At 37.6% G+C, this 25,439-nt stretch overlaps 1 protein-coding gene across 1 annotated transcript; it reads right to left on the reverse strand.

Annotated features, from left to right (window-relative positions):
- Nucleotides 1-13,129: 13,129 nt before the first annotated feature.
- On the reverse strand, nt 13,130-24,492 carry LOC144464152 (deoxynucleoside triphosphate triphosphohydrolase SAMHD1-like). Its single transcript, XM_078169990.1, has 15 exons — nt 24,261-24,492; nt 22,379-22,451; nt 21,736-21,896; nt 21,404-21,519; nt 20,540-20,610; nt 18,859-19,008; nt 17,843-17,943; nt 17,539-17,647; nt 17,349-17,440; nt 17,098-17,213; nt 16,248-16,381; nt 15,572-15,652; nt 15,327-15,431; nt 15,050-15,187; nt 13,130-14,377 (listed from the first exon to the last, which is right to left on the reverse strand). The coding sequence occupies exons 2-15, from the start codon at nt 22,400-22,402 to the stop codon at nt 14,333-14,335; spliced, it is 1,443 nt and encodes a 480-aa protein (XP_078026116.1). The 5' UTR covers nt 22,403-22,451; nt 24,261-24,492; the 3' UTR covers nt 13,130-14,332.
- Nucleotides 24,493-25,439: the final 947 nt, after the last annotated feature.

The following is a 25,439-nucleotide window of genomic DNA, read 5'->3' on the forward strand; positions in this document are numbered from 1 at the left end:
ACACACTGCCTTGTGTGTGTATTCTCCTTTCACCTACCTGTCGGCTCCTTGATCCATCGCCTGACTTACCTCCTGCTGGTCCCTCGTCGGCTCATCTGCCTGTCCTGTCTACTCACCTGGTCTGTGTGTGGGCTCTGGGCCTGAAGACAAACTGTGTTTCTTCATCTGCCCAAGTGCCTTCTTTGCCTGTGTTTAATTAAAGGTCATGACCAACTGTCACTGACTTTCAGAGTGCAGCATTTGGGTCCTCAATACACTCGTCATAGGTTTGAACAATACCTGTCTTTAATGTCTCCACCACACATAAGTTTGTTCACTGTTGTGATAGTAAAATTCTTTTGTGACAGAGTAGACAACAAAAACATTTCAGGGCACCGACTATCAAAAGTGAAACAAAACCTGGCCATAAACGCAGCAGAGGTAGCCCTACATTGAAATGTATGGCCACTGATTGTGCTAATGATTAAAGGTATGTACCTCTGGAAGAAGACAGTTGATTGTTGAGTCTCATTCCCGGGTCGTCAAACACCAATGCTTTGGGTTGGTCGTCTGGTTGAACCATCACCCCAAAGCGTCGGTATTTGACAACCTGGGAATGAGACTCAACAATCACCTGTCTTTCTCCAGAGTTACATACAGCACCTTTAAATCTCACAAATATGCACAGCTGCTTTTCATCAGAATGACATGAAATTCACAAGAATGTTGTGCAGTTACGAGGGTTTGGTGAATCGGACTTGGAGCACTCAAAGGACCAAACTCCACAGAAGAAAAAGAGACTCAGGATAAGTATAGGAAAATGCTCTTGCATAAGGCCCAGTGAGCCCAAGCATAAAGCCACAGCTACACAGGGATGACTTTAAAAACACGCTGATGAAATCATTAAGCACCTGGCAGAACAAAGTTAGACACATCTATTTAGGACCCAAAATAGTACCAGGAAAAACCACTCCCAGTTTTGTCTTCATTTTATTTGGTTATCTTCCTGCTGATGAAGCTTATCTGCATTTTTGAGAGAGCGCACAGGAGAGAAAAAGTGAGCATGAAAGCGAAAACTATTGTGGGAACATACTAATAAAAAACACAGATAAAACTGATAGTAACACTCAGGTAGTTCCCTCACAGTATGTTAAATGCACTGCTGGATTGCAGTGTTGGGCTGCAGTAACAGAGAGCAGGTGCCAGTCCTGTTCAGTTTCTCCTCCATAGTATTTACCAACCACTGCACATAGGACCAACCAATCACGTCAGAGTCACAAGCTCCAGTGTTTACAGAGCAACATGACACCACACTTTCAATAAATGATTCTGGCATATAAAACTGGTTTATCCACCTCATCAGACAGACAGAGAGTATAGCCAGAGGAAGATAAGTAAAACCGAAACTTCAATTCAATTAGGTATATACCGTAAAACTTCATTTATTTATTTTTTTGTCTTTATTTAAACTCGAAAATCATTGAGGGCAAAGCCCTCATTTACAATGACGTCGAGCAAGAAAGAGGACAATCAATAAAACAAACATATGAATACAATTAAAATAGAGCAACAACAAAATCAGTTAAAAACAGGTACAAACAGAAATGAAAAGGTTTGAGACTGTGGATTTAAAATGACCAACAGTTACCAGTGAATTCATTTTTTAAGTGCTGTGTAGTGTGTGGAGACACAAAAGCAGCCTTCCAAACTGTGGGAACTGTACCAGATAAAACCGACAGGTTAAAAAGATATGTTATGTAGCTGACTACAATTGGGGCATTTAATAGCCCAGGCTAGTATTTGCTTAAATCATTGAAGTCAACAGGCCTATATTTGGGACAGGCCTTTCATTTACTTTCACACAAAACTGTTAATCAGCAAAGATTGGAAAATACAATCAAATTGTTTATTTAAATCAGTATGAATATTACTTGTATAAAATTTTGGCTTCAGATAACATATTAATCATGAATCATTCATTCGATCTAGCTCTGACAGACAGAGAGTTACGACACTCGAGGATTACAGCACCTGGCATACCGACACAGTCCTGTTAAAACAATACTCACAACTTGGATTCATTTTTATTAAAAAACCTTTTAATTCTTTTGATCTGAGGGTAATCGAGGAATGGACACATAATTAGAGGTAGCCAACATCTGAGGAACTAAGTAAAAAAAAAAAAAAAAAGAAGAAAAAAGTACTGCTTGGCAACCAGACCAGCGTCTAATTGAGACAGGCGTATATTTGTCAAAATGTGGAGCCACACTGGGCTCGTAAAAGGGACTGGGCATTGGGACTTGGCTTTTAATTGGTTTTATGGTCGCTGCTTATTAAATTCTTTGAGTATTTTTTAACGACCAATACAGTTTATTTTCTTTACAACTCTGTCAAAATCATGAGATGATCCATGGCACAGGATGTATGCATAAACACATCACCACATAGTGCAATACACACACACACACACACACACACACACACACACTCACATGCACTCTTCAACGTCCAGCTATAAATAAAAAATAAAAACAGCTATTTATACATAATACACCCCATTAGAGCTGCAAAGATTAACCAAGGTGTGGGTAACTTTTGCAATTTGCCTGACACATATTCCCCTAATATACTCAATATTACACATGTGCTTCATTTACTTTATGTCATTATGTTTCCTCACATTGCAATGCCACCTCTGCTACATCTCTGTATATGACATTCAGTGCATATGGCTGCAGCTCAGCAGGCAGAACACTGCACATTAATTACCAAAGTGCAAATAAAATAACAATATTATAATGTATTAGTTAATTTATATTTTGTTTTCATAATCTGAATCTGCAAAGTAACTAAAGCTGTCAGATAAATGTAGCAACAAGTGAAATATTGTCCTCTGAGATGTGGTGGAGTATAAATATAAAGCAGCAGAAAATGGAAATAATCAGGTGAAGTACAAGTATCTCAAAATTGTACTTAAGTACAGTACTTGACTTACTTTCCACCAACTATAGTTAATAAATGTTTAATGATAGAAGTTGTGAGATATTCTGTTTCTACTCAATACTAATGCTAATTTCTATAAACTGCTGATATTTTTAACATCACAACTTGCAAGAAATCTGTAAAGTAGGCTGGACAGAGGTACACATTTCAATTATTCAATGATTAAGCTGTGTATTTTTAATAAAAATAAGGTGCCAGAGTGCAAAAAAAAGCATCAAAACAGAGCTTGCTTATGGCAACATTTCCCTGGGGGTGTCCTCAAACCCAGGAAATTGTCTTGTCATTTACCTCATTATTTAAAACTTCGACCACCTTTAACATGAACATCTTTTATTGTAACATGATATATGAGACTCCAAATACGAAAACGCATAATAGCTCCCCTTTAATGTGTGTGCGTAATTATATATTTTTTTACTCGTTTTGTATGTTTTTGTTACTAATTTTTTGTGTTTTACTCAGCAAAGACAAAGATCGAGCATAAAAAAGCATGACTAATTCACAATTACACTTACAGTACTTAGTAAATACTCTTAGTTACCTTCTTGTGACCCGGCCTGTCAGCTTATTCACCACCTAATTCAGGGTGATTCCATTCTTTGTTTATTTTATCTTTATTAGTAATCCTGTTTACATGAAGTTTTATCTTTATTTTATCTCAGTATAATCATGTTAATCTTTATTCACCTCATTTTCAGTTCTTAACAAAACACTAACCACATCAGTAATTAAAATATATCTAAACTAGTCCATACCCACTGAGTGCACAGTTGCCCACGTACAGTTTCACATGGTGTGTGTTTGGGATACAGGTCATAGGAAATTGCAGATTAAATAGTCAACTGAACCCATTAAGAAGAGCAATGTATTCAGACAGTTTTTTTGTGAATTTGATAGTATGATTGCAGCCACAGCGATCTGTTGCATTTTAGCCATTTTTCTGTTGTTATAGCGTCACCCAGTTGCCAATTAGAGTTACATTTCTCCAGTCACCTTGAGGCGTCCTGTTCTACATATCTACCAAGTTTAGTAAAAATCCATATGGCTTTTAGGCCTAGATAAGAAATTAGCTCTCTAGGGCCCCCATTTTGTTTGATGGGGTCAATAATGGAGGGGTCCCCTCAGATTATGTGTGGTCATATGCCTACAAAGTTGCATGTTGATCAGTGAAGCCCTTGAGATGTTATACAGTTTTATGTGATGATCCACGCCCTCCGCAAACTTCCTAAGAAGAGATCGATTTTAAGTGTTTTTCAAAAAATTCAAAATGAAAATTATTGTGGGTACATACTAATAAAAAATACAGATAAAACTGATAGTAACACTCAGGTAGTTCCCTCACAGTATGTTAAATGCACTGCTGGATTGCAGTGTTGGGCTGCAGTAACAGACAGCAGGTACCAGTCCTACTCAATTTCTCCTCCATAGTGTTTACCTGCCACTGCACATAGGACCAACCAACCACGTCAGAGTCACAAGCTGCAGTGTTTACAGAGCAACATGACACCACACTTTCAATAAATGATTCTGGCATATAAAACTGGTTTATCCACCTCATCAGACAGACAGAGAGTATAGCCAGAGGAAGATAAGTAAAACCGAAACTTCAATTCAATTAGGTATATACCGTAAAACTTCATTTATTTATTTATATGTCTTTATTTAAACTCGAAGATCATTGAGGGCAAAGCCCTCATTTACAATGACGTCGAGCAAGAAAGAGGACAATCAATAAAACAAACATATGAATACAATTAAAATAGTGTAACAACAAAATCAATTAAAAACAGGTACAAACAGAAATGAAAAGGTTTGAGACTGTGGATTTAAAATGACCAACAGTTACCAATGAATTCATTTTTAATAAATTAATCAGTGCTGTGTAGTGTGTTCCAGGTTGATGGTGCAAAGAAGCCAAAAGCAGTTCTTCTAAGCTCTGTATGAACACGGGGGACGTAGAGTGTAAGCCAGTCATTAGTTCTAGTTTAATGTTAATGTAAATTAATGTAAGAAGGCAGCTTTCCAATAAGGGCCTTGGAAATAAACGAATACATGTGCAAATCTCGCCTCTCAGAGAGAGAGGACCACCCAACTTTTTTGTACAGGATACAGTGATGAATGTTATAAGCATCACCAGTAATGACCCTGAGTGCAGAATGGTAGACAGCATCAAGGGGTTTTAAAGTCGCTGTCGAAGCATGCCTGTACAAGATGTCACCATCATCTAAAACTGATAGAAAAGTTGCCTCAACAAGCATTTTTCTACAATGCAGTGGGAAGCAGGATTTATTGCTAAAGCCAATCTTTTGCCTTAGTTTGCTTCCCAAATTTATTACATGATTTTTGAAAGATAACATCACATCAATCCAAATGCCAAGGTATTTGTATTCCATGACTCTTTCAATATTGGTGCCACTTTTAGTTGTGATGATGAGGTTATCCAAATTAATATTATTGGCTCTAGTGAAAAACATAAATTTGGTTTTATCTGCGTCTAAGACTAACTTATGAATACTGAATGCAACTTCTAAATCAGCAAAACAGAGTTGAAGAGATGCAACAGCAGACTGTGCAGTATCCGCAGTGCAATACAAAATAGTATCATCAGCGTACCCAGTTATAGCAGAAACAATATCATTTATATAAAGTGTAAACAGAACAAGACCAAGGACTGAGCCTTGTGGGACTCCTTTTGCAATCTGGGAACCAACCAACTCTGGAACCAATTATATGCAACTTCATCAAAACCAATATTGTACCAATAAGTACCAATAGGTTTATTAAGCATGATCAACTGTATCAAATGCTTTAGAAAGGTCAATAAAAAGAGCTGCACAGTGTTTCTTATTATCCAAAGTTGAAATGATGTCATTTAAAACAAGAGTGACCGCAGTAATAGTGTTGTGCTTTTCTCTAAAACCAGATTGGGGAGTACTTCGAATAGAATGTGCTGAAAGGAATGATTTAAGTTGGACATTTACTAGAGATTCTAGTATTTTTGCTAGGCATGGCAATTTAGAGATAGGCCTATAATTGTTAAGTATAGCTGTGTCACCGCCTAAAGGAGACACAAAAGCAGCCTTCCAAACTGTGGGAACTGTACCAGATAAAACCGACAGGTTAAAAATATATGTTATGTAGCTGACTACAATTGGGGCATTTAATAGCCCAGGCTACTATTTGCTTAAATCATTGAAGTCAACAGGCCTATATTTGGGACAGGCCTTTCATTTACTTTCACACAAAACTGTTAATCAGCAAAGATCGGAAAATACAATCAAATTGTTTATTTAAATCAGTATGAATATTACTTGTATAAAATTTTGGCTTCAGATAACATATTAATCATGAATCATTCATTCGATCTAGCTCTGACAGACAGAGAGTTACGACACTCGAGGATTACAGCACCTGGCATACCGACACAGTCCTGTTAAAACAATACTCACAACTTGGATTCATTTTTATTAAAAAACCTTTTAATTCTTTTGATCTGAGGGTAATCGAGGAATGGACACATAATTAGAGGTAGCCAACATCTGAGGAACTAAGTAAAAAAAAAAAAAAAAAGAAGAAAAAAGTACTGCTTGGCAACCAGACCAGCGTCTAATTGAGACAGGCGTATATTTGTCAAAATGTGGAGCCACACTGGGCTCGTAAAAGGGACTGGGCATTGGGACTTGGCTTTTAATTGGTTTTATGGTTGCTGCTTATTAAATTCTTTGAGTATTTTTTAACGACCAATACAGTTTATTTTCTTTACAACTCTGTCAAAATCATGAGATGATCCATGGCACAGGATGTATGCATAAACACATCACCACATAGTGCAATGCACACACACACACACACACACACACACACACACTCACATGCACTCTTCAACGTCCAGCTATAAATAAAAAATAAAAACAGCTATTTATACATAATACACCCCATTAGAGCTGCAAAGATTAACCAAGGTGTGGGTAACTTTTGCAATTTGCCTGACACATATTCCCCTAATATACTCAATATTACACATGTGCTTCATTTACTTTATGTCATTATGTTTCCTCACATTGCAATGCCACCTCTGCTACATCTCTGTATATGACATTCAGTGCATATGGCTGCAGCTCAGCAGGCAGAACACTGCACATTAATTACCAAAGTGCAAATAAAATAACAATATTATAATGTATTAGTTAATTTATATTTTGTTTTCATAATCTGAATCTGCAAAGTAACTAAAGCTGTCAGATAAATGTAGCAACAAGTGAAATATTGTCCTCTGAGATGTGGTGGAGTATAAATATAAAGCAGCAGAAAATGGAAATAATCAGGTGAAGTACAAGTATCTCAAAATTGTACTTAAGTACAGTACTTGACTTACTTTCCACCAACTATAGTTAATAAATGTTTAATGATAGAAGTTGTGAGATATTCTGTTTCTACTCAATACTAATGCTAATTTCTATAAACTGCTGATATTTTTAACATCACAACTTGCAAGAAATCTGTAAAGTAGGCTGGACAGAGGTACACATTTCAATTATTCAATGATTAAGCTGTGTATTTTTAATAAAAATAAGGTGCCAGAGTGCAAAAAAAAGCATCAAAACAGAGCTTGCTTATGGCAACATTTCCCTGGGGGTGTCCTCAAACCCAGGAAATTGTCTTGTCATTTACCTCATTATTTAAAACTTCGACCACCTTTAACATGAACATCTTTTATTGTAACATGATATATGAGACTCCAAATACGAAAACGCATAATAGCTCCCCTTTAATGTGTGTGCGTAATTATATATATTTTTTACTCGTTTTGTATGTTTTTGTTACTAATTTTTTGTGTTTTACTCAGCAAAGACAAAGATCGAGCATAAAAAAGCATGACTAATTCACAATTACACTTACAGTACTTAGTAAATACTCTTAGTTACCTTCTTGTGACCCGGCCTGTCAGCTTATTCACCACCTAATTCAGGGTGATTCCATTCTTTGTTTATTTTATCTTTATTAGTAATCCTGTTTACATGAAGTTTTATCTTTATTTTATCTCAGTATAATCATGTTAATCTTTATTCACCTCATTTTCAGTTCTTAACAAAACACTAACCACATCAGTAATTAAAATATATCTAAACTAGTCCATACCCACTGAGTGCACAGTTGCCCACGTACAGTTTCACATGGTGTGTGTTTGGGATACAGGTCATAGGAAATTGCAGATTAAATAGTCAACTGAACCCATTAAGAAGAGCAATGTATTCAGACAGTTTTTTTGTGAATTTGATAGTATGATTGCAGCCACAGCGATCTGTTGCATTTTAGCCATTTTTCTGTTGTTATAGCGTCACCCAGTTGCCAATTAGAGTTACATTTCTCCAGTCACCTTGAGGCGTCCTGTTCTACATATCTACCAAGTTTAGTAAAAATCCATATGGCTTTTAGGCCTAGATAAGAAATTAGCTCTCTAGGGCCCCCATTTTGTTTGATGGGGTCAATAATGGAGGGGTCCCCTCAGATTATGTGTGGTCATATGCCTACAAAGTTGCATGTTGATCAGTGAAGCCCTTGAGATGTTATACAGTTTTATGTGATGATCCACGCCCTCCGCAAACTTCCTAAGAAGAGATCGATTTTAAGTGTTTTTCAAAAAATTCAAAATGAAAATTATTGTGGGTACATACTAATAAAAAATACAGATAAAACTGATAGTAACACTCAGGTAGTTCCCTCACAGTATGTTAAATGCACTGCTGGATTGCAGTGTTGGGCTGCAGTAACAGACAGCAGGTACCAGTCCTACTCAATTTCTCCTCCATAGTGTTTACCTGCCACTGCACATAGGACCAACCAACCACGTCAGAGTCACAAGCTGCAGTGTTTACAGAGCAACATGACACCACACTTTCAATAAATGATTCTGGCATATAAAACTGGTTTATCCACCTCATCAGACAGACAGAGAGTATAGCCAGAGGAAGATAAGTAAAACCGAAACTTCAATTCAATTAGGTATATACCGTAAAACTTCATTTATTTATTTATATGTCTTTATTTAAACTCGAAGATCATTGAGGGCAAAGCCCTCATTTACAATGACGTCGAGCAAGAAAGAGGACAATCAATAAAACAAACATATGAATACAATTAAAATAGTGTAACAACAAAATCAATTAAAAACAGGTACAAACAGAAATGAAAAGGTTTGAGACTGTGGATTTAAAATGACCAACAGTTACCAATGAATTCATTTTTAATAAATTAATCAGTGCTGTGTAGTGTGTTCCAGGTTGATGGTGCAAAGAAGCCAAAAGCAGTTCTTCTAAGCTCTGTATGAACACGGGGGACGTAGAGTGTAAGCCAGTCATTAGTTCTAGTTTAATGTTAATGTAAATTAATGTAAGAAGGCAGCTTTCCAATAAGGGCCTTGGAAATAAACGAATACATGTGCAAATCTCGCCTCTCAGAGAGAGAGGACCACCCAACTTTTTTGTACAGGATACAGTGATGAATGTTATAAGCATCACCAGTAATGACCCTGAGTGCAGAATGGTAGACAGCATCAAGGGGTTTTAAAGTCGCTGTCGAAGCATGCCTGTACAAGATGTCACCATCATCTAAAACTGATAGAAAAGTTGCCTCAACAAGCATTTTTCTACAATGCAGTGGGAAGCAGGATTTATTGCTAAAGCCAATCTTTTGCCTTAGTTTGCTTCCCAAATTTATTACATGATTTTTGAAAGATAACATCACATCAATCCAAATGCCAAGGTATTTGTATTCCATGACTCTTTCAATATTGGTGCCACTTTTAGTTGTGATGATGAGGTTATCCAAATTAATATTATTGGCTCTAGTGAAAAACATAAATTTGGTTTTATCTGCGTCTAAGACTAACTTATGGATACTGAATGCAACTTCTAAATCAGCAAAACAGAGTTGAAGAGATGCAACAGCAGACTGTGCAGTATCCGCAGTGCAATACAAAATAGTATCATCAGCGTACCCAGTTATAGCAGAAACAATATCATTTATATAAAGTGTAAACAGAACAAGACCAAGGACTGAGCCTTGTGGGACTCCTTTTGCAATCTGGGAACCAACCAACTCTGGAACCAATTATATGCAACTTCATCAAAACCAATATTGTACCAATAAGTACCAATAGGTTTATTAAGCATGATCAACTGTATCAAATGCTTTAGAAAGGTCAATAAAAAGAGCTGCACAGTGTTTCTTATTATCCAAAGTTGAAATGATGTCATTTAAAACAAGAGTGACCGCAGTAATAGTGTTGTGCTTTTCTCTAAAACCAGATTGGGGAGTACTTCGAATAGAATGTGCTGAAAGGAATGATTTAAGTTGGACATTTACTAGAGATTCTAGTATTTTTGCTAGGCATGGCAATTTAGAGATAGGCCTATAATTGTTAAGTATAGCTGTGTCACCGCCTAAAGGAGACACAAAAGCAGCCTTCCAAACTGTGGGAACTGTACCAGATAAAACCGACAGGTTAAAAATATATGTTATGTAGCTGACTACAATTGGGGCATTTAATAGCCCAGGCTACTATTTGCTTAAATCATTGAAGTCAACAGGCCTATATTTGGGACAGGCCTTTCATTTACTTTCACACAAAACTGTTAATCAGCAAAGATCGGAAAATACAATCAAATTGTTTATTTAAATCAGTATGAATATTACTTGTATAAAATTTTGGCTTCAGATAACATATTAATCATGAATCATTCATTCGATCTAGCTCTGACAGACAGAGAGTTACGACACTCGAGGATTACAGCACCTGGCATACCGACACAGTCCTGTTAAAACAATACTCACAACTTGGATTCATTTTTATTAAAAAACCTTTTAATTCTTTTGATCTGAGGGTAATCGAGGAATGGACACATAATTAGAGGTAGCCAACATCTGAGGAACTAAGTAAAAAAAAAAAGAAGAAAAAAGTACTGCTTGGCAACCAGACCAGGCGTCTAATTGAGACAGGCGTATATTTGTCAAAATGTGGAGCCACACTGGGCTCGTAAAAGGGACTGGGCATTGGGACTTGGCTTTTAATTGGTTTTATGGTCGCTGCTTATTAAATTCTTTGAGTATTTTTTAACGACCAATACAGTTTATTTTCTTTACAACTCTGTCAAAATCATGAGATGATCCATGGCACAGGATGTATGCATAAACACATCACCACATAGTGCAATGCACACACACACACACACACACACACACACACTCACATGCACTCTTCAAATTTGCTCCTCATGAGGAGAGGCATCTCTGTGCAAAGTTTCATGTCTCTACGACATACGGAGCATGAGATACACCCATTCAAAGTTTGCAATTTCAATCGGTTGCTATAGCGCCCCCCTTTGGCCAATTGATGTAATATTGCTTCATTCGCATCCTCCCATGAGCCTCTACCACTGTGCCAAATTTCACATGGATTGACCAAGTCAGTGAGGAGAAAAACGTGGAACAGACAGAGTTTTCGTCATTATATAGTAAGATAAATATCAGTTTAACTTCACTTGATCTTTTTGTTGCTGCATTTTAATAAAGTCCATACTTTTCAGTTAAGATATAACGGTCTGTTTCTCTGTCCCTCATCTACAGCCACATGTAGGCTTTTATCACAGCAGACATTTTGACTTGTCATAGTAGGAAAAGCACAGGTGTTACTGATAACATGAACGATGGCTCTGTCATATTTAATGCCCCAGTAAGAGTAAGCAGGCACGCAGGAACCTGAAATCAAAGCAGCTTAATGGAATTCAGCCATTATTAATGTCATTATTTGCACCTGTGTGTTTCCTGCTATGACATGTCAAAATGTTTTCCCTGGAAAAGACTCTTTCTCCAAACCAAACCACTGCCATTCTCCTGCCATCCACCAGATGTCCTCCTCACCTGACCACCCCATGATCAACACACACCTGCATCTCATTACCTCATCAGTCACTTTGCATTCATTCCCTGCCACGTTGTCAAAGTGCCTAACACTTTTGCCCAACAGCACCCAACAATGATAATATTACTAGAGATGTCCAACCTCCTTTGTTGAGATACAAATATTTCTAGATACACTTACTAACAAAATGGGGCGTCATCATCATAGTAGGAAAGACCAAAGTCCCCAGAGGACCAAAGAGTACTACTTAGTTGGGCATATGGTGCAGCAGAGCACATTTTATTGGAACTATGGAGACTGAACTCTAAAGATTTGAGCAACAGTGACATCTTGTGGCCACTTAGTGTAGTTGTATAAAAATACCCATGTGTAGAGAACAAAAAGTGAGCTCACACAGAAGTGTGTAAATTATACATAGATGAGTGCAGGCAGTGTGTTCACAGTGGGAGAAAAGAACCAGAACTTTAATCGAAATATGTGTTACTGGACAGTTTCCTGATATTTCAGATGTGTAACTGATAATTTTTCTGAATGCTTATTCTTTGCAGCTCTAATGGGGTGTATTATGTATCAGTAGTTTTTTCTTTTTGTTTAAAAGCAGTACTTTTTTCTCTAGGGGTTCTTCAGATGTTGGCTACCTCTAATTATGTGTCCATTCGTCAGTTACCCTCAGATCAAAAGAATGAAAAGGTTTTTTGATAAAAATGAATCCAAGTTGTGAGTATTGTTTTAACAGGACTGTGTCGGTATGCCAGGTGCTGTAATCCTCAAGTGTCGTAACTCTCTCTCTGATGCACTGTCTGTCGGAGCTAGATCGAATGACTGATTCATAATTAATATGTTATCTGAAGCCAAAGTTTTATACAAGTAATATTTATACTGATTTAAATAAACAATTTGATTGTATTTTCCGATCTTTGCTGATTAACAGTTTTGTGTGAAAGAAATGAAAGGCCTGTCCCAAATATAGGCCTGCTAGTAATTGAAGTTCTACAGTATATACCTAATTGAATTTTAAACACTCCCTAACACTTAAAGCACTGGAAGATTTATTTTTTCATTAACATCCTTTAGGCTTTTTTTTTGCTTATACAGCATTTAACAATTTGTCCACAAAAGGTTTTTCTTTGACGACACATTGTTGAAACATTTAGCAGACACATAATCATCAGCAGAAAAACACCAATGTATGATGTCATCTGGGGTTGGATAAGTGAAACTGCACAATGACGGGAGAAAAAGAGTTTTATTTCAAACAGACAGGCATATCAACCCATGTCAATAGGAATACAGTTGAAAGGCTCTAATAACCTTTGGTAGGTTTCTCTTTACAGACCCATCACATATTAAGACTCTGATACATTTTCACACCATTAGCAAAACACAATGATGGTTACATCAAAGAAAGCAAAGTGAGCTTTAAGGTATGACTACAGTGAGAAATAGTGATATATAATGTCATCATAATAGTAATCCTAATTATCTTATTTCATATTGACAGATTAAACACAAAGTGCTTCCCAAGGGCCAGTTTTAAAAGATTGAAGATGTGTGTGAAGCGTCCACCTTTTAAAATAGCTTCTTTGGGATCATATTTGTTGAACAAGATTTGCACCCAACTTCCAACCTTTGGTGAAAATCTTTCAGCTCTTTGGACTTGAAACCCGAAAAAAAGATGCAAACAATATAAGAGACATTTCACAAACAAATTAAAAGATGAACAGTAAATAAGTAATGATAAATGCAGTAGGTGAGCACTGTCTTATATCTTTGTCGTAAGTGTTGTCTGTGTGAAAGCAGCTGACTCACCTAACTAAACTGCAAACCAAATCTACCCTCGGGTACTAATAAAGTTATCTTACCTTACCTTAGATACAGTAAAATGACCAAGTTGCAACCACAACACCAAAATCAACCTCTAATCAAAAATCACTCAAAGTCAAACTAATATCTGATCTGATTTCCACATTAATTCACACAATTTATAGAGTATAAATAGATAGATGTCTGTACCAAGTTCCATGTAAGTCAGACTTATGGTATAGGGGACTTTTCAAGTTAAAAACATTTTACCTTAAATTATGGTGCCCCTGAGCAAGATCTGCACCCAACTTCCAGTCATTGGTGAAAACTGAATGTGTCTTTCAGCCCTTTGGGCTTAATGATAAATGCAGCATGAGCAAAGATAAAGTAAAATGACCAAGTTGCAACCACAACACCAAAAACAACCTCTAATCAAAAATCACTCAAAGTCAAACTAATATTTGATTTGATTACCACATTAATTCACACAATTAACATCAAAACCAAACACCTTTAAATATGTCATGTCCCTAAAATTCAGATTAACTCAATTTAACATGTTGGTAGTAAATCATAATAAACCAGTGAGTATCAGGGAGTGTTTGCCTTCTCTCCATCTGCCAAAACTTATTCTCCCCCTGGGTTTTGCTGTGGTGCTTCTTGGCCTTCCACCTGCATGTAAAAAAAGACAGAGAAATGCATTAATATTTAACATGAGCAGTGCACTGAGATATGTACTTCATCATCACTGAAGCAGGGCACTGTACTCAGGGGTTAAAGTGGGGTTGGCCTGGTGGGGAAGCCCCCAAATCCATAGGAGCAGTGTAGTGGGGAAAAATGATTCATCTCAAAATAACTGCCAAACTGATTTGTACTGTCACCTCCAATTTAGTCCATTACTGTGAACTTTACCACATTGCTGCAAACTACACAGTTACATAGCCTGTGTTTGTTCTAACTATCCAGTATTCTCACACAGATGCTGAATAACTCAAAAATGATTATCATTCATTTGTTGTCAAAGACATTTCACATCATTAGTTAACCTCATACATCTATTGACCAAACTATTTTAGTCAATTAGTCAATGTGAAAAAGGTCATTAGCAGCAGCCCTACACGGCACTCACTCCAGATCCAAGATCAGAGAGCAACTGAACTGCATTCAGATCTTGGAGATCTGACAAGATGTAACATAAATAATTGCACCTTCCCTGCTCATGTGCCCATCCTAATACACCTAATGTAGTACAGACTACAGTATCACTGCCATTTAGTAGAACCTCAAGCCTGAGGGCCCCACACAGTACTTTTCTATATTTAACAGCCTACATCTGAATATTACCTGCGGTATTGGCAACCCTCTATCTTCGCACCAGTTCCTGAAGCGCTCACGGACACCCTCCAGTGGCTCTCCATCAGTCTTCTTACAGTAAACCCTGATCAGCGTCTCAGAAAAGCATGTTGGGAGGAGGCTGGACACCTGACAAGAATGACAACAGCATAAACTTGAGGAAAATGCCATACTGTAACAGAGGCTGTGTTATAAAGAAATACACACAAGGAATGAATAGCTCATGGAAAGACAGAGATGATTTTGTTGTCATTGCATTAGTTCTGACCCGCTCTCTGGGGATATGGAATGCTCTGGTAGGATCTCGCTTGCTGTAGAAATACACCTTTCTAATTGGGTCCTCGTTGTTGCTCCCATAGTCCATAGTACTGACCTAAAAGAGAAGGGTTAGACAGAGCCCTATTTTAACATTCACAAGTAAATTATGACAAGCATCTCACAAAATAAATCTCAATCCACAAAAGCCAAGATTGAAAGAAAAGTGAAGTAAAAGTGATAAGACGAAAAACTCACTAAAACTACAAAGTCCTCTGGGTTTAGCCCGTCCCCTTGAAGGGCTCCAGTCAATTCCTCTTTCCAGTTGGCCTCAAGGATCTTGACAACACACAGTAAGGGTATGTCCACATTAGAAATTAAAAAAAAACAACCATATCTTTGTTTCTCATTTTTGGCCGTCTGTCCACACTGAAACATGATCAGTTATTCAAAGGTTCAAAACGTTATTCAGAGTATATAAATCTTAATATGAATATTTTACTGTGTATGGGGAAAATGGGGGAAATCTACAGCACAGACACGCTAGAGTTAACTTGTAAGTCGTATCAACACGTTCACATCCCAACTTTTCAAATACTGGCACTTTGTAAGTGGATATACGTGTGCAGTCTGACTGGCACTCCCTGGTTTAAAAGCTAGGGTACAGAAGCATTTCGACCTCTATCAAGTTGAGGGATTGGTAATTGTAATAGTAATTGTGACTGATAGGAATGTGTTGCGCTCCACATGACATCCAGGTACAATACCCAGAGAGACATCTGCGCTCATCAACCACAAAAGGAGCACAACATCCAGCTCTGTTATAACAAAACCTGCTCTTATGATTGTCGGTGTACTTATAGCTGCAGTGAAATAGATAACATGTCAAACTGATGTGTTTTGCTGTACAGGCACAAAAACACACGGTGCACACCTCGACTTGGCTTGGTTTACAGTTTGTTTCAGCCAGTAACTTGTAGTGGTTTCGAGTGATGATCCTCTGTAGAATCTCCCTCGCCTCAGCCAAGCCCTGATCGGAGGAGTTGAGTATTTGGTTAAAGACATCATCTACAGGGCAAACAACAGAGCAGAAGACAGATCAGTTAGAACAAACCAAAGACAAGGTCACAAAATCATTTGTAGTGTTTCACAAATAAACAACTGACGCTGTAAACTAAGAGGTTTAACTCACCAATATATCTGATAAAATTACTTCTGCTTAATGAAAAAACATGAATAAACCTGAGCAAGTTTGTTCTGCTCTCAATTATTTGCTAAACCCAACTGTCTGATCATAGCTTAGCAACATTAGCTCGGCATGGTGAGTTTTTGAGCCCATAAAGACGATCTTTGTCTCACTCGAGGGTCAGACGTAAGATTCGTCCATGTCTTTGTGTTAGTTTATAAATAGTGGTGACCTTGCTTGCTAAGCTGTTATTGTTGTAACTAAACTGCTAAAGTGCACAAATAAAGTGGGTCGGCTGTAAGACATGATGTCAGCTGATGACATGATGTGTGCAGGTAAGTTGCCTAACTGAGCCATTTACCACCAAAATTCTTAGAATAATTCAGACAATTGTCAGTTTTTTATATCACGGTTTATGTTAGTAAATAAAAACAATCAAACACAAGAAGTAATACTGACAGGAGTCTGACAGAATATGTTTGGACAATTCAGAAGACATGTAGTCTTGGCACAGATGGTGGTTTGTGTATCCTGCCCACTCCTCCCTCTGCATTAATGTTAAAACAGAAGCTTACAGCACACAGTGGTATCTACAGACCTGTCAGCTTGGTGTAGGCCTCCATGTTATCTTTGGCTGTGGAGAGAGTGAACATCTCCCTTCGTGAGCCTTCAATCTGGATGTGCTCGTCTGCTTTTACAAAGGCCTCTGCAATCCTGGATAATCATATACAATATGTGATCACCAATGTCTATTATACAAGAGAGTCAATTTTATGAAATAAGCTACATCATACAGCAGACAAAGCAACATGTTGTTTCAGTACAAACCTGAGAAGGGTCAGTACTTACATGAACTCCATGATGTTGTTCACACTGTGCTGGTAGGCTCTTCTGTGGAGACTGTACCTTGTGTGGAACATGTCATACAGATTGTTCACCTCCTATTAAAAGAATTACATGTATTTTAGTAACATCTAATCATCTGAACAGATTGTTGCTTTAAAATCCGATCAAAAAGGAGATGTAGCAAAGTCAGCACCTTGTCCCTAGAGCAGATGTGCTTCTGCCCGTCCACCTCACACACCCTGGCAAACTTAAAGTAGCGGAGATGGTCAAAGTTGTTCCGGATGCCCAGGTGGTGGCAGTCCCTGAGAGGAGACAGTAAAGAAATGTGTGAAGAAAATAGGCTTTTTATGTTAAACTAACCAAAGCACCCTGGAGATTGCTCCATGTTGTTACAATCAGGAGAATGTTGTAATTGTTCTGGGGAAATAACACATAATAATTTATCACTCTGCATCACAAAGTGAATTTCTCTTCAGCAGCTGAACAACAAGCCTCACCTGGCAAAGTAGTCAAACTTGTCCACATCAATGCCATTTGGTTTGTTGGCCACAATTTCATAGAGGAAGGACTTTTCCTGTGGACGGCCTTCATATGGCCACTGCAGAGATGACAGCACATTATTGACATTAGACACTGGCTGCTGTAGTAATAATGATACTGAATGATTTCAAACAGTTTACACAGGCAGGACTGATGTTCTGCACCTTTTAGTCAGTTCAGATAACTCTGTATGACCCTTTAGGAGTGACTCCTGAGGCAGGCACAGTAAAAAGAAACATACAGCGAGACATTTAAGGAGAAATACATGACAGACAACCAGTGACCACGTGGTAAAGAAATACAGTCCACAGCACAACATTAGTACCAAACATACCAGGATGTTCTACTATATCCTGTCTGATTTTGCAGTATGCAAGCCAGCATGCTTTTCTGGCTACTCTGACCCACAATCCTCTGCGCACGTCACATCGACTGAGCCACAAACACATGACAGCTTCACACCTCGTTAACATCTGTTTGACAGCTGACTGACGGCTGTCAGAAGGTGCAATGACAGATGACAGCGCTTTTAACCAGTGGAACAGGAATAATAGGAAAATTAATTGTTGAAGAAAACAAAATAATCATCAATATTAGAAACAACAATTGGACATAACGACGGAAATAACAGTTAAAGAGAACTGCAGATTTAATCTCACTGTTGCAAATATAATATGTTAGAATCTACAATCTGTGCAGTCATAACTTTTGAGTTCAACTAGACATATTTCAAAGTAACAACAGCAGAGCTCTACGGGTTGATCTCCATCTCTGGCGAACTTGGTGAGTGGCGTTTGTTGTATCTCCAAGGTAACGGATATAAAAGCAAGACGGTCAAAGTTCAGGGCGTAATGTTATGAGAAAGTAGTATGTCCCGGCTGTGTTCATACTGCATGCAACAGTACGTACTTTTTAGGAGCAGCTGCAGCACCTACTAGAAGTAAAAATATTAAGTATGCAATTTGGAACAAACCTTATCAACTTTCTCTGGGTCCGGTCCTGCAATCATCTCTTTGATGAAGGTCTGGTCCTCAGGCAGCACCAGGCCGTACTTCTTCATCTCCTCCTGTAGGCCATTACGTTCCACTAGATGGTCAAACATCTGTAGAGAGGCATCCTCATGCTGCAAGATACATAGATTCATCAATATATGAGAATTAATAGCAAAAATATAGATAGATAGATAGATAGATAGGTAGATAGATAGATAGATTGATGCTCAATAATGGGTGTTGGTGTGTAAAACCAACAACAGAGACTCTCAATTTCATGTATTACAAATGTTCCGTGTGGGTTCATTATACCAAGGTTTGACGTTTACATTATACTGCTGACATTTATTACAGCACCAATAATTAATGTCAGGAGAATCAACATTTTCACTGTTGTTGTTGTTCCATTGTTAAATATGTCATGTTGATGTCACTTAATTTCAGGATGCACCTATTAATAGCCTTGCTGACTGCCACTGGCCTATTAGCAAATAAGATGACATCCACCGATGGCAGTGGCCGATGTTTTCCTGTTGTACCACATCAGTAGTGACAATAGTAAACATGTTTGGGATGAACAGAGATCTTCCTCGGGACAATGTCGGGATGAAAGGACAAAGTAAAGTAACCATCGACACGTCAGGGGACACATCATATTGTTTCCTTGATAATGCCACATTGTGAACAACTAATCTGTGTTTGACATCAGCAGGAGGAGAATTAGTTAACGTATTAATCACATTATGATGTGTTGAAACTCTTGTCAGTAAAATGAGTTTTGGGCAAAGGTTGTTCTCATGAGGTGTTCAAATGTGATCTTGTAAAATGTAGTGTTTGGTGAGAAACTTTAATAAATGCAGTTGTTTGAAGGAGAAATTTGTTGATGTATCCAATATGAAACAGATATTAGAGAGGGAATTTATGAAATATAGCCTAGTAAAAATGCTTTTGAAGCAGTTATTTAAAAAAATGTTTTCCACATGACAGAATGTTATTTTAAATGTTCATTCATACATTTGTATGAATACATTTGTGCTCATTCAAAGATAGCATAATGAAGGACTGAACTGTTTGGTTATTTTTTCATAATTAATATTATTATTAAATTGATATTTTAAACATGAGTATGAGCCCAGAATTACACAGCTGATGGATTCCTTATTTAATTGCACACATTATATATTACATAATAGGTCCAAACTTGGGTAAAGGAACATCTGTTCATAGAGGTTTAAGTATCACTTTCTTCCTGAGTCTGTGTTCTGTGCTTGGGTTCACTTTGTTGATTGTAACAGATGGAGTATTGAAACAGGAAAGACTTGTAACTTCTCAAGCCTGCCTTTTTGATTCTTTTGATGTGAGGACCCTTACAGACTAAAAGAATATGAATAACTTACAGAGTAATAGAGGAATGGACACATGATTTGAGGTCGCCAACAACCTGGTTTTATACATCTGAAGAACTTCTATAATAAAACATGAACTGCTTGAAAACCAGACCAGGCGTCTGATTAAGACAGGTGTTCATTTAGCAAAGTGTGTAGCCACACCAGGCTAGTGAAAGGGACTGGGTGTTTAATTGAGACAAGGCTTTTAATTGAAGTTTTACAGTATTTCATATCATGTCATATGTCAGGGACAACAGAAATAACAGTTTCTCACCCTCCACTTATGTCCTGGACGTGGCTTGGGGATGAACATCTGATCATACAGATGGGAAAAGGGTCCATGTCCTAGATATGGGAGATACCATAAAATAAGTCAAACTGTGAAGTGAAACATTTGTGAGTGTATCTTATCAGGCCTGTTTTATTTTAGGCTAGTATTAGAGACAGGCCTTTACTGATATTGATGATATTATAAAAATATGTTTTGTAATCTGCTGCAAATGACTGTTATTATTGTTTGCATTATTTAAAGCAACAACATACCAGTAGTCATGCCATACACACAGTTCCACTGTGTGTCTATAAAACATTAGTTTCCATCCAAATTCAGCACTAATATCAATTTTAGAATTTCCAGAAAAATTTGAGCACATCTGTTTATGATGATTTAAAGTGACTATGATTGATAACATCTCAGATCTTAACTGCGGACTAAAAAACATGACTATTGACTGTCTATCTCACTGATAATGAATGAGGGAGCCACCTTTTAGGTGTAGCTACAAATGTGCGCCAACACTATAACTGCCTTCCAGGAGAGACTGTCTGAAAATGCTGTTGTACATTTAAACAATTGTGTACTTGCTGCAAATATTTCACAATAAGTGCTCTCCCACTTGGTCAAAGGGCACAATCTTTCACCTCTCCTGTTAGACAGTTAATCTGATTGACCTGCAGGAACTGTTGAGTTTAGCTCAACACTGAAATGAAAACAATATTTTTGTTAAGAAAAGAAACAAACTGGCTTTTATGTGACATTTTGTGGATAGTTACACTTTCATTTCCGCTCTTATTCACACCCAGCAAATACTATTTAAAACCTGTTACATGTAATAGTGAAAAAGCGTGTGTCACTCACCCAGGTCATGGCAAAGACCAGCAATCTGCACACAAAGGATGTCTCTTTCAGTGATGAGGAGTTCTGGCTGCCTTGCAAGCAGAGCTTTTGCAAGTTCTCCTGCTAGGTGCCCCACCCTTTATCCCCACATACAGAACACATCAACAAAAAACGGGTTACACAATTACCATACGAGTATCCTGCTGCAAAACTGGAAACATCAACTTTTACTATACCTATACTAATGTGTTTGCTTTGGTTGTATCGGTTATATTAGTTGCTTTTCTTCCTGGTTTGGATTGTGATTTGCTCGGGACACAAAACTGTATCTATCTGATAATATGCGGACCTACCCAATAGAGTGTTCAAAGCGGTTGTGGGATGCTCCAGGGTAAACAAAGTAAGCCCCTCCAAGCTGCTTGATGTTTCGTAGTCTCTGGAACTGAGGTGTGTCAATGATTTTGACGAGTAGTGGGTGTAACTCCATATGCCCGTGGATGGGATCATTAAACACCTGGCACAGCACATAGAACAGAAACCAAGTCCTGTTATGTTTACAAGAGTACCAGTAAAACCAGAAGCAAACATGAAGCCAAAGCTACAGAGGAATGGCTGAGCAACACCCTGACAGGATCACTGAGCATGTGATAGAACAAAATACAACAAAAAAGGGACACACCTAGTTTATCTATGACCCAGGAGATACCAGTAAAGGTACAATTAGTGAACTAGTTTGCCTTTATTGAGGGTACCTGCTGTGCAACAGCAAGGCAACTATATATGATCCGTTGTGTTTATTCTTCTTGTTCAACAGAGATTTGCCAAGCGGTCTTTATGAAAATCACAAAAAACAACATAATTTTTTCCATTCAAATGAATGGCAGATCATTGAAAAAAAAAACACATGAGAAGAGTTAAAATCACACCTCTTTGAGACCACACCAAACTGCTATACTTTGACATAGAAAATGTTTTAATTTAAACACGATGTGTTACCTTGTACTGTCCTTGCTCTTCCATCTTCCAGAGCTTCCTGATACTGTGCTGGATTTTCTGGAGAAAGTAATTTCTATGGAAAAAAGAATGTACATAAGAGCACAGTAGGGAATGAGTTCAAGAAAGAAAAGTGAGGCGTGAAAGAAAAACAAATCCAGTGAGATGAGTGTTCTTGCACTGAATTACTGCAACCACCTCAGAGAAATTTTAAATGCAACAATTAAAATATTTTTATATACTGTATGCTTTGGCTTAATGAGGCCATGCTACTTATTTAAATTTTTAAAATTGTGTAGAAATACTTGCCGTTTTTTCTCCTTTTTAAGCTTTTAGTTTAGGTTTTTTTGTTTGCTATATGTAAACTGTAAAGACTGTTTCCATATTGTGATACAATGTGAATTTACTTTGTATCAGTATAGGATACAGTGCACATTTGTCTGTCCTATCCAGCTGGACTAAACTCACTTCCCAGAGTCTTACCTCAGATTAAAGTTACAGTTTTTCTTCACTGTATACACACATAGAGTAAAACTATGGACACAATTCTGAAAACTTGAAGCTCATGTATCAACACCAAGACTCCAGACTGCTGAACTTTGAGCACAATTCCATTGTTTTAACTCAAGTAGAGATTTTTAAATCACATTTTTGCATAATTTAGCACACTTTGTTCACCTGAAAAAATCTGGCCAGTAAAACAACAGGCCCTTATTTCAAGCTGGTCTGACTCACATCTCACCTGCTCAAACACAATTAGCAAAACACACCAATCCTGTGTCAGAGCATTACAAAGGCCTCAGGTGACTTCTGCTGTGTCAGAGAAAAATGGAGCAGCACAACAGAGAGGAAGGCCAACCAAAAAACATTTGTTTTACAGTCAGATGAAAATGTTATCGTATTACAGTAACAAATAAATATCTGTTTAGTATTTGAGCATTTATTTCATCATCACATCCCCAGAAAGACATTCAGTATGACTCTGGGTTGTGAGTTTAGTCCAGTTGGAGCTCATTTGATTGACAAATGTCCGCTCATTTGTCTGTCAAATGAGCTATGACCTAGATTGTATCAATGCAATGTTTATCTGATACATCCACAGTATGATACTACAATATGGCACCAGTCTTTACAGAAAATATATACACCAAAAAACATTTGTTTTACAGTCAGATGAAAATCTTATCGTATTACAGTAACAAATAAATATCTATTTTGTGACCTTTTTGTATTTGAGCACTTATTTCATCATCACATCCCCAGAAAGACATTCTTATCATTTCTTACTGTAGTGTTTCTCATTGTACTTACTCTATCACTTCAATTACTGTGAGTCTGGCCAAAACAGGTAACATCTGAGAATTCTTACAACTCTAACAATATACCAGCTATAGGTTTACAGTATGACTCTGGGTTGTGAGTTTAGTCCAGGTGGAGATAATTTGGAGTTATGACCTAGATTGTATTAATGCAATGTTTATCTGATATATCCACAGTATTAAAAGTGTGTTTTGCCAACTGAGTTGAGGTGAGACATAATTAGGTTGTGGTGTTTTGAAGGTCAGTGTATTCCATGTGAAAAAAAAGTGTGTGAAATGATACAATTTGTGCTTTGAGTTTTACAGAAATATAATTTAAATTTCTATTTGTGTGAAAACAATTGAACTGTGCAGTCTGGAGTCTTGGTGTTCAAACATGAGCTTTCAGAATTGTGTGCATAGTTTCATTTTATATTTTACATATCACATTGTATTTATGACAAATGACCTTGATATTTGCTACCACACTGCACAACATCGAAGCATTTCTGTATGTAAAAACAGTTCTCAACAGCAGTGAGATGAACACTAGTCATCAACTTATTTTACCAAACCAGAAAACCTACCTTTAAATTTATCCACCTATGTCCTCGTTCTTCGACTTGTAGGTACTCACAAGTCTCATCCACTTCCCATCAATCACAGTTCAATTCTTTGTAGCGTCTAGAGGTCGTAGCTGCGTTTGTCTTTTCTGATGTTGATATGACGAGCGCTGGCTATATCAGGATATCACGCGAATAATGTTATACCACGTTGTATATCAAGCTGATCAAGACAGACTTCAACAACGACAGGGTTTAAACAACACCGGCCTTTTATGTCTTTGCCACACCTATCAGTTTGGACACTGCCATCATAATAAAATTCTTTTGTGATTCATTAGACAACAGAAACATTTCAGAGCACTGACTAATAAAACTGAAACAATACCTGCCCATAAACGCAGCAGAGGTAGTCCTACATTGAAATGTGTGGACACTGATTGTGCTAATGATTAAAGGTATGTACCTCTGGAAGAAGACAGTTGATTGTTGAGTCTCATTCCCGGGTCGTCAAACACCAATGCTGTGGGTTGGTCGTCTGGTTGAACCATCACCCCAAAGCGTCGGTATTTGATGACCTGGCAATGAGACTCAACAATCACCTGTCTTTCTCCAGAGTTACATACAGCACCTTTAAATCTCACAAATATGCACAGCTGCTTTTCATCAGAATGACATGAAATTCACAAGAATGTTGTGCAGTTACGAGGGTTTGGTGAATCGGACTTGGAGCACTCAAAGGACCAAACTCCACAGAAGAAAAAGAGACTCAGGATAAGTATAGGAAAATGCTCTTGCATAAGGCCCAGTGAGCCCAAGCATAAAGCCACAGCTACACAGGGATGGCTTTAAAAACACGCTGATGAAATCATTAAGCACCTGGCAGAACAAGAATTAGACACACCTATTTATGACCCAAAATAGTACCAGGAAAAAACAGTTCCAGTTTTGTCTTTATTGTATTTGGTTATCTTCTTGCTGATGAAGCTTACTAGAATTTTTGAGAGAGTGCACAGGAGAGAAAAGGTTAGCATGAAAACGAAAACTTTAAGGAATCCAGAACTTTGTTTGGACCTTACTGCATTGTGGGTACATACTGTTATATCCCCGGTCTAGGGGAACCCAGACATAACATGATGTGTGACTCCCTACTCTTCCCACTCCCAAGAAAGGCCAAGGTTTAAAAACCTGACTCCAAATGGG

The sequence above is a fragment of the Epinephelus lanceolatus genome, chromosome 8, assembly GCF_041903045.1.
Source record: "Epinephelus lanceolatus isolate andai-2023 chromosome 8, ASM4190304v1, whole genome shotgun sequence".
NCBI lineage: Eukaryota > Metazoa > Chordata > Actinopteri > Perciformes > Serranidae > Epinephelus > Epinephelus lanceolatus.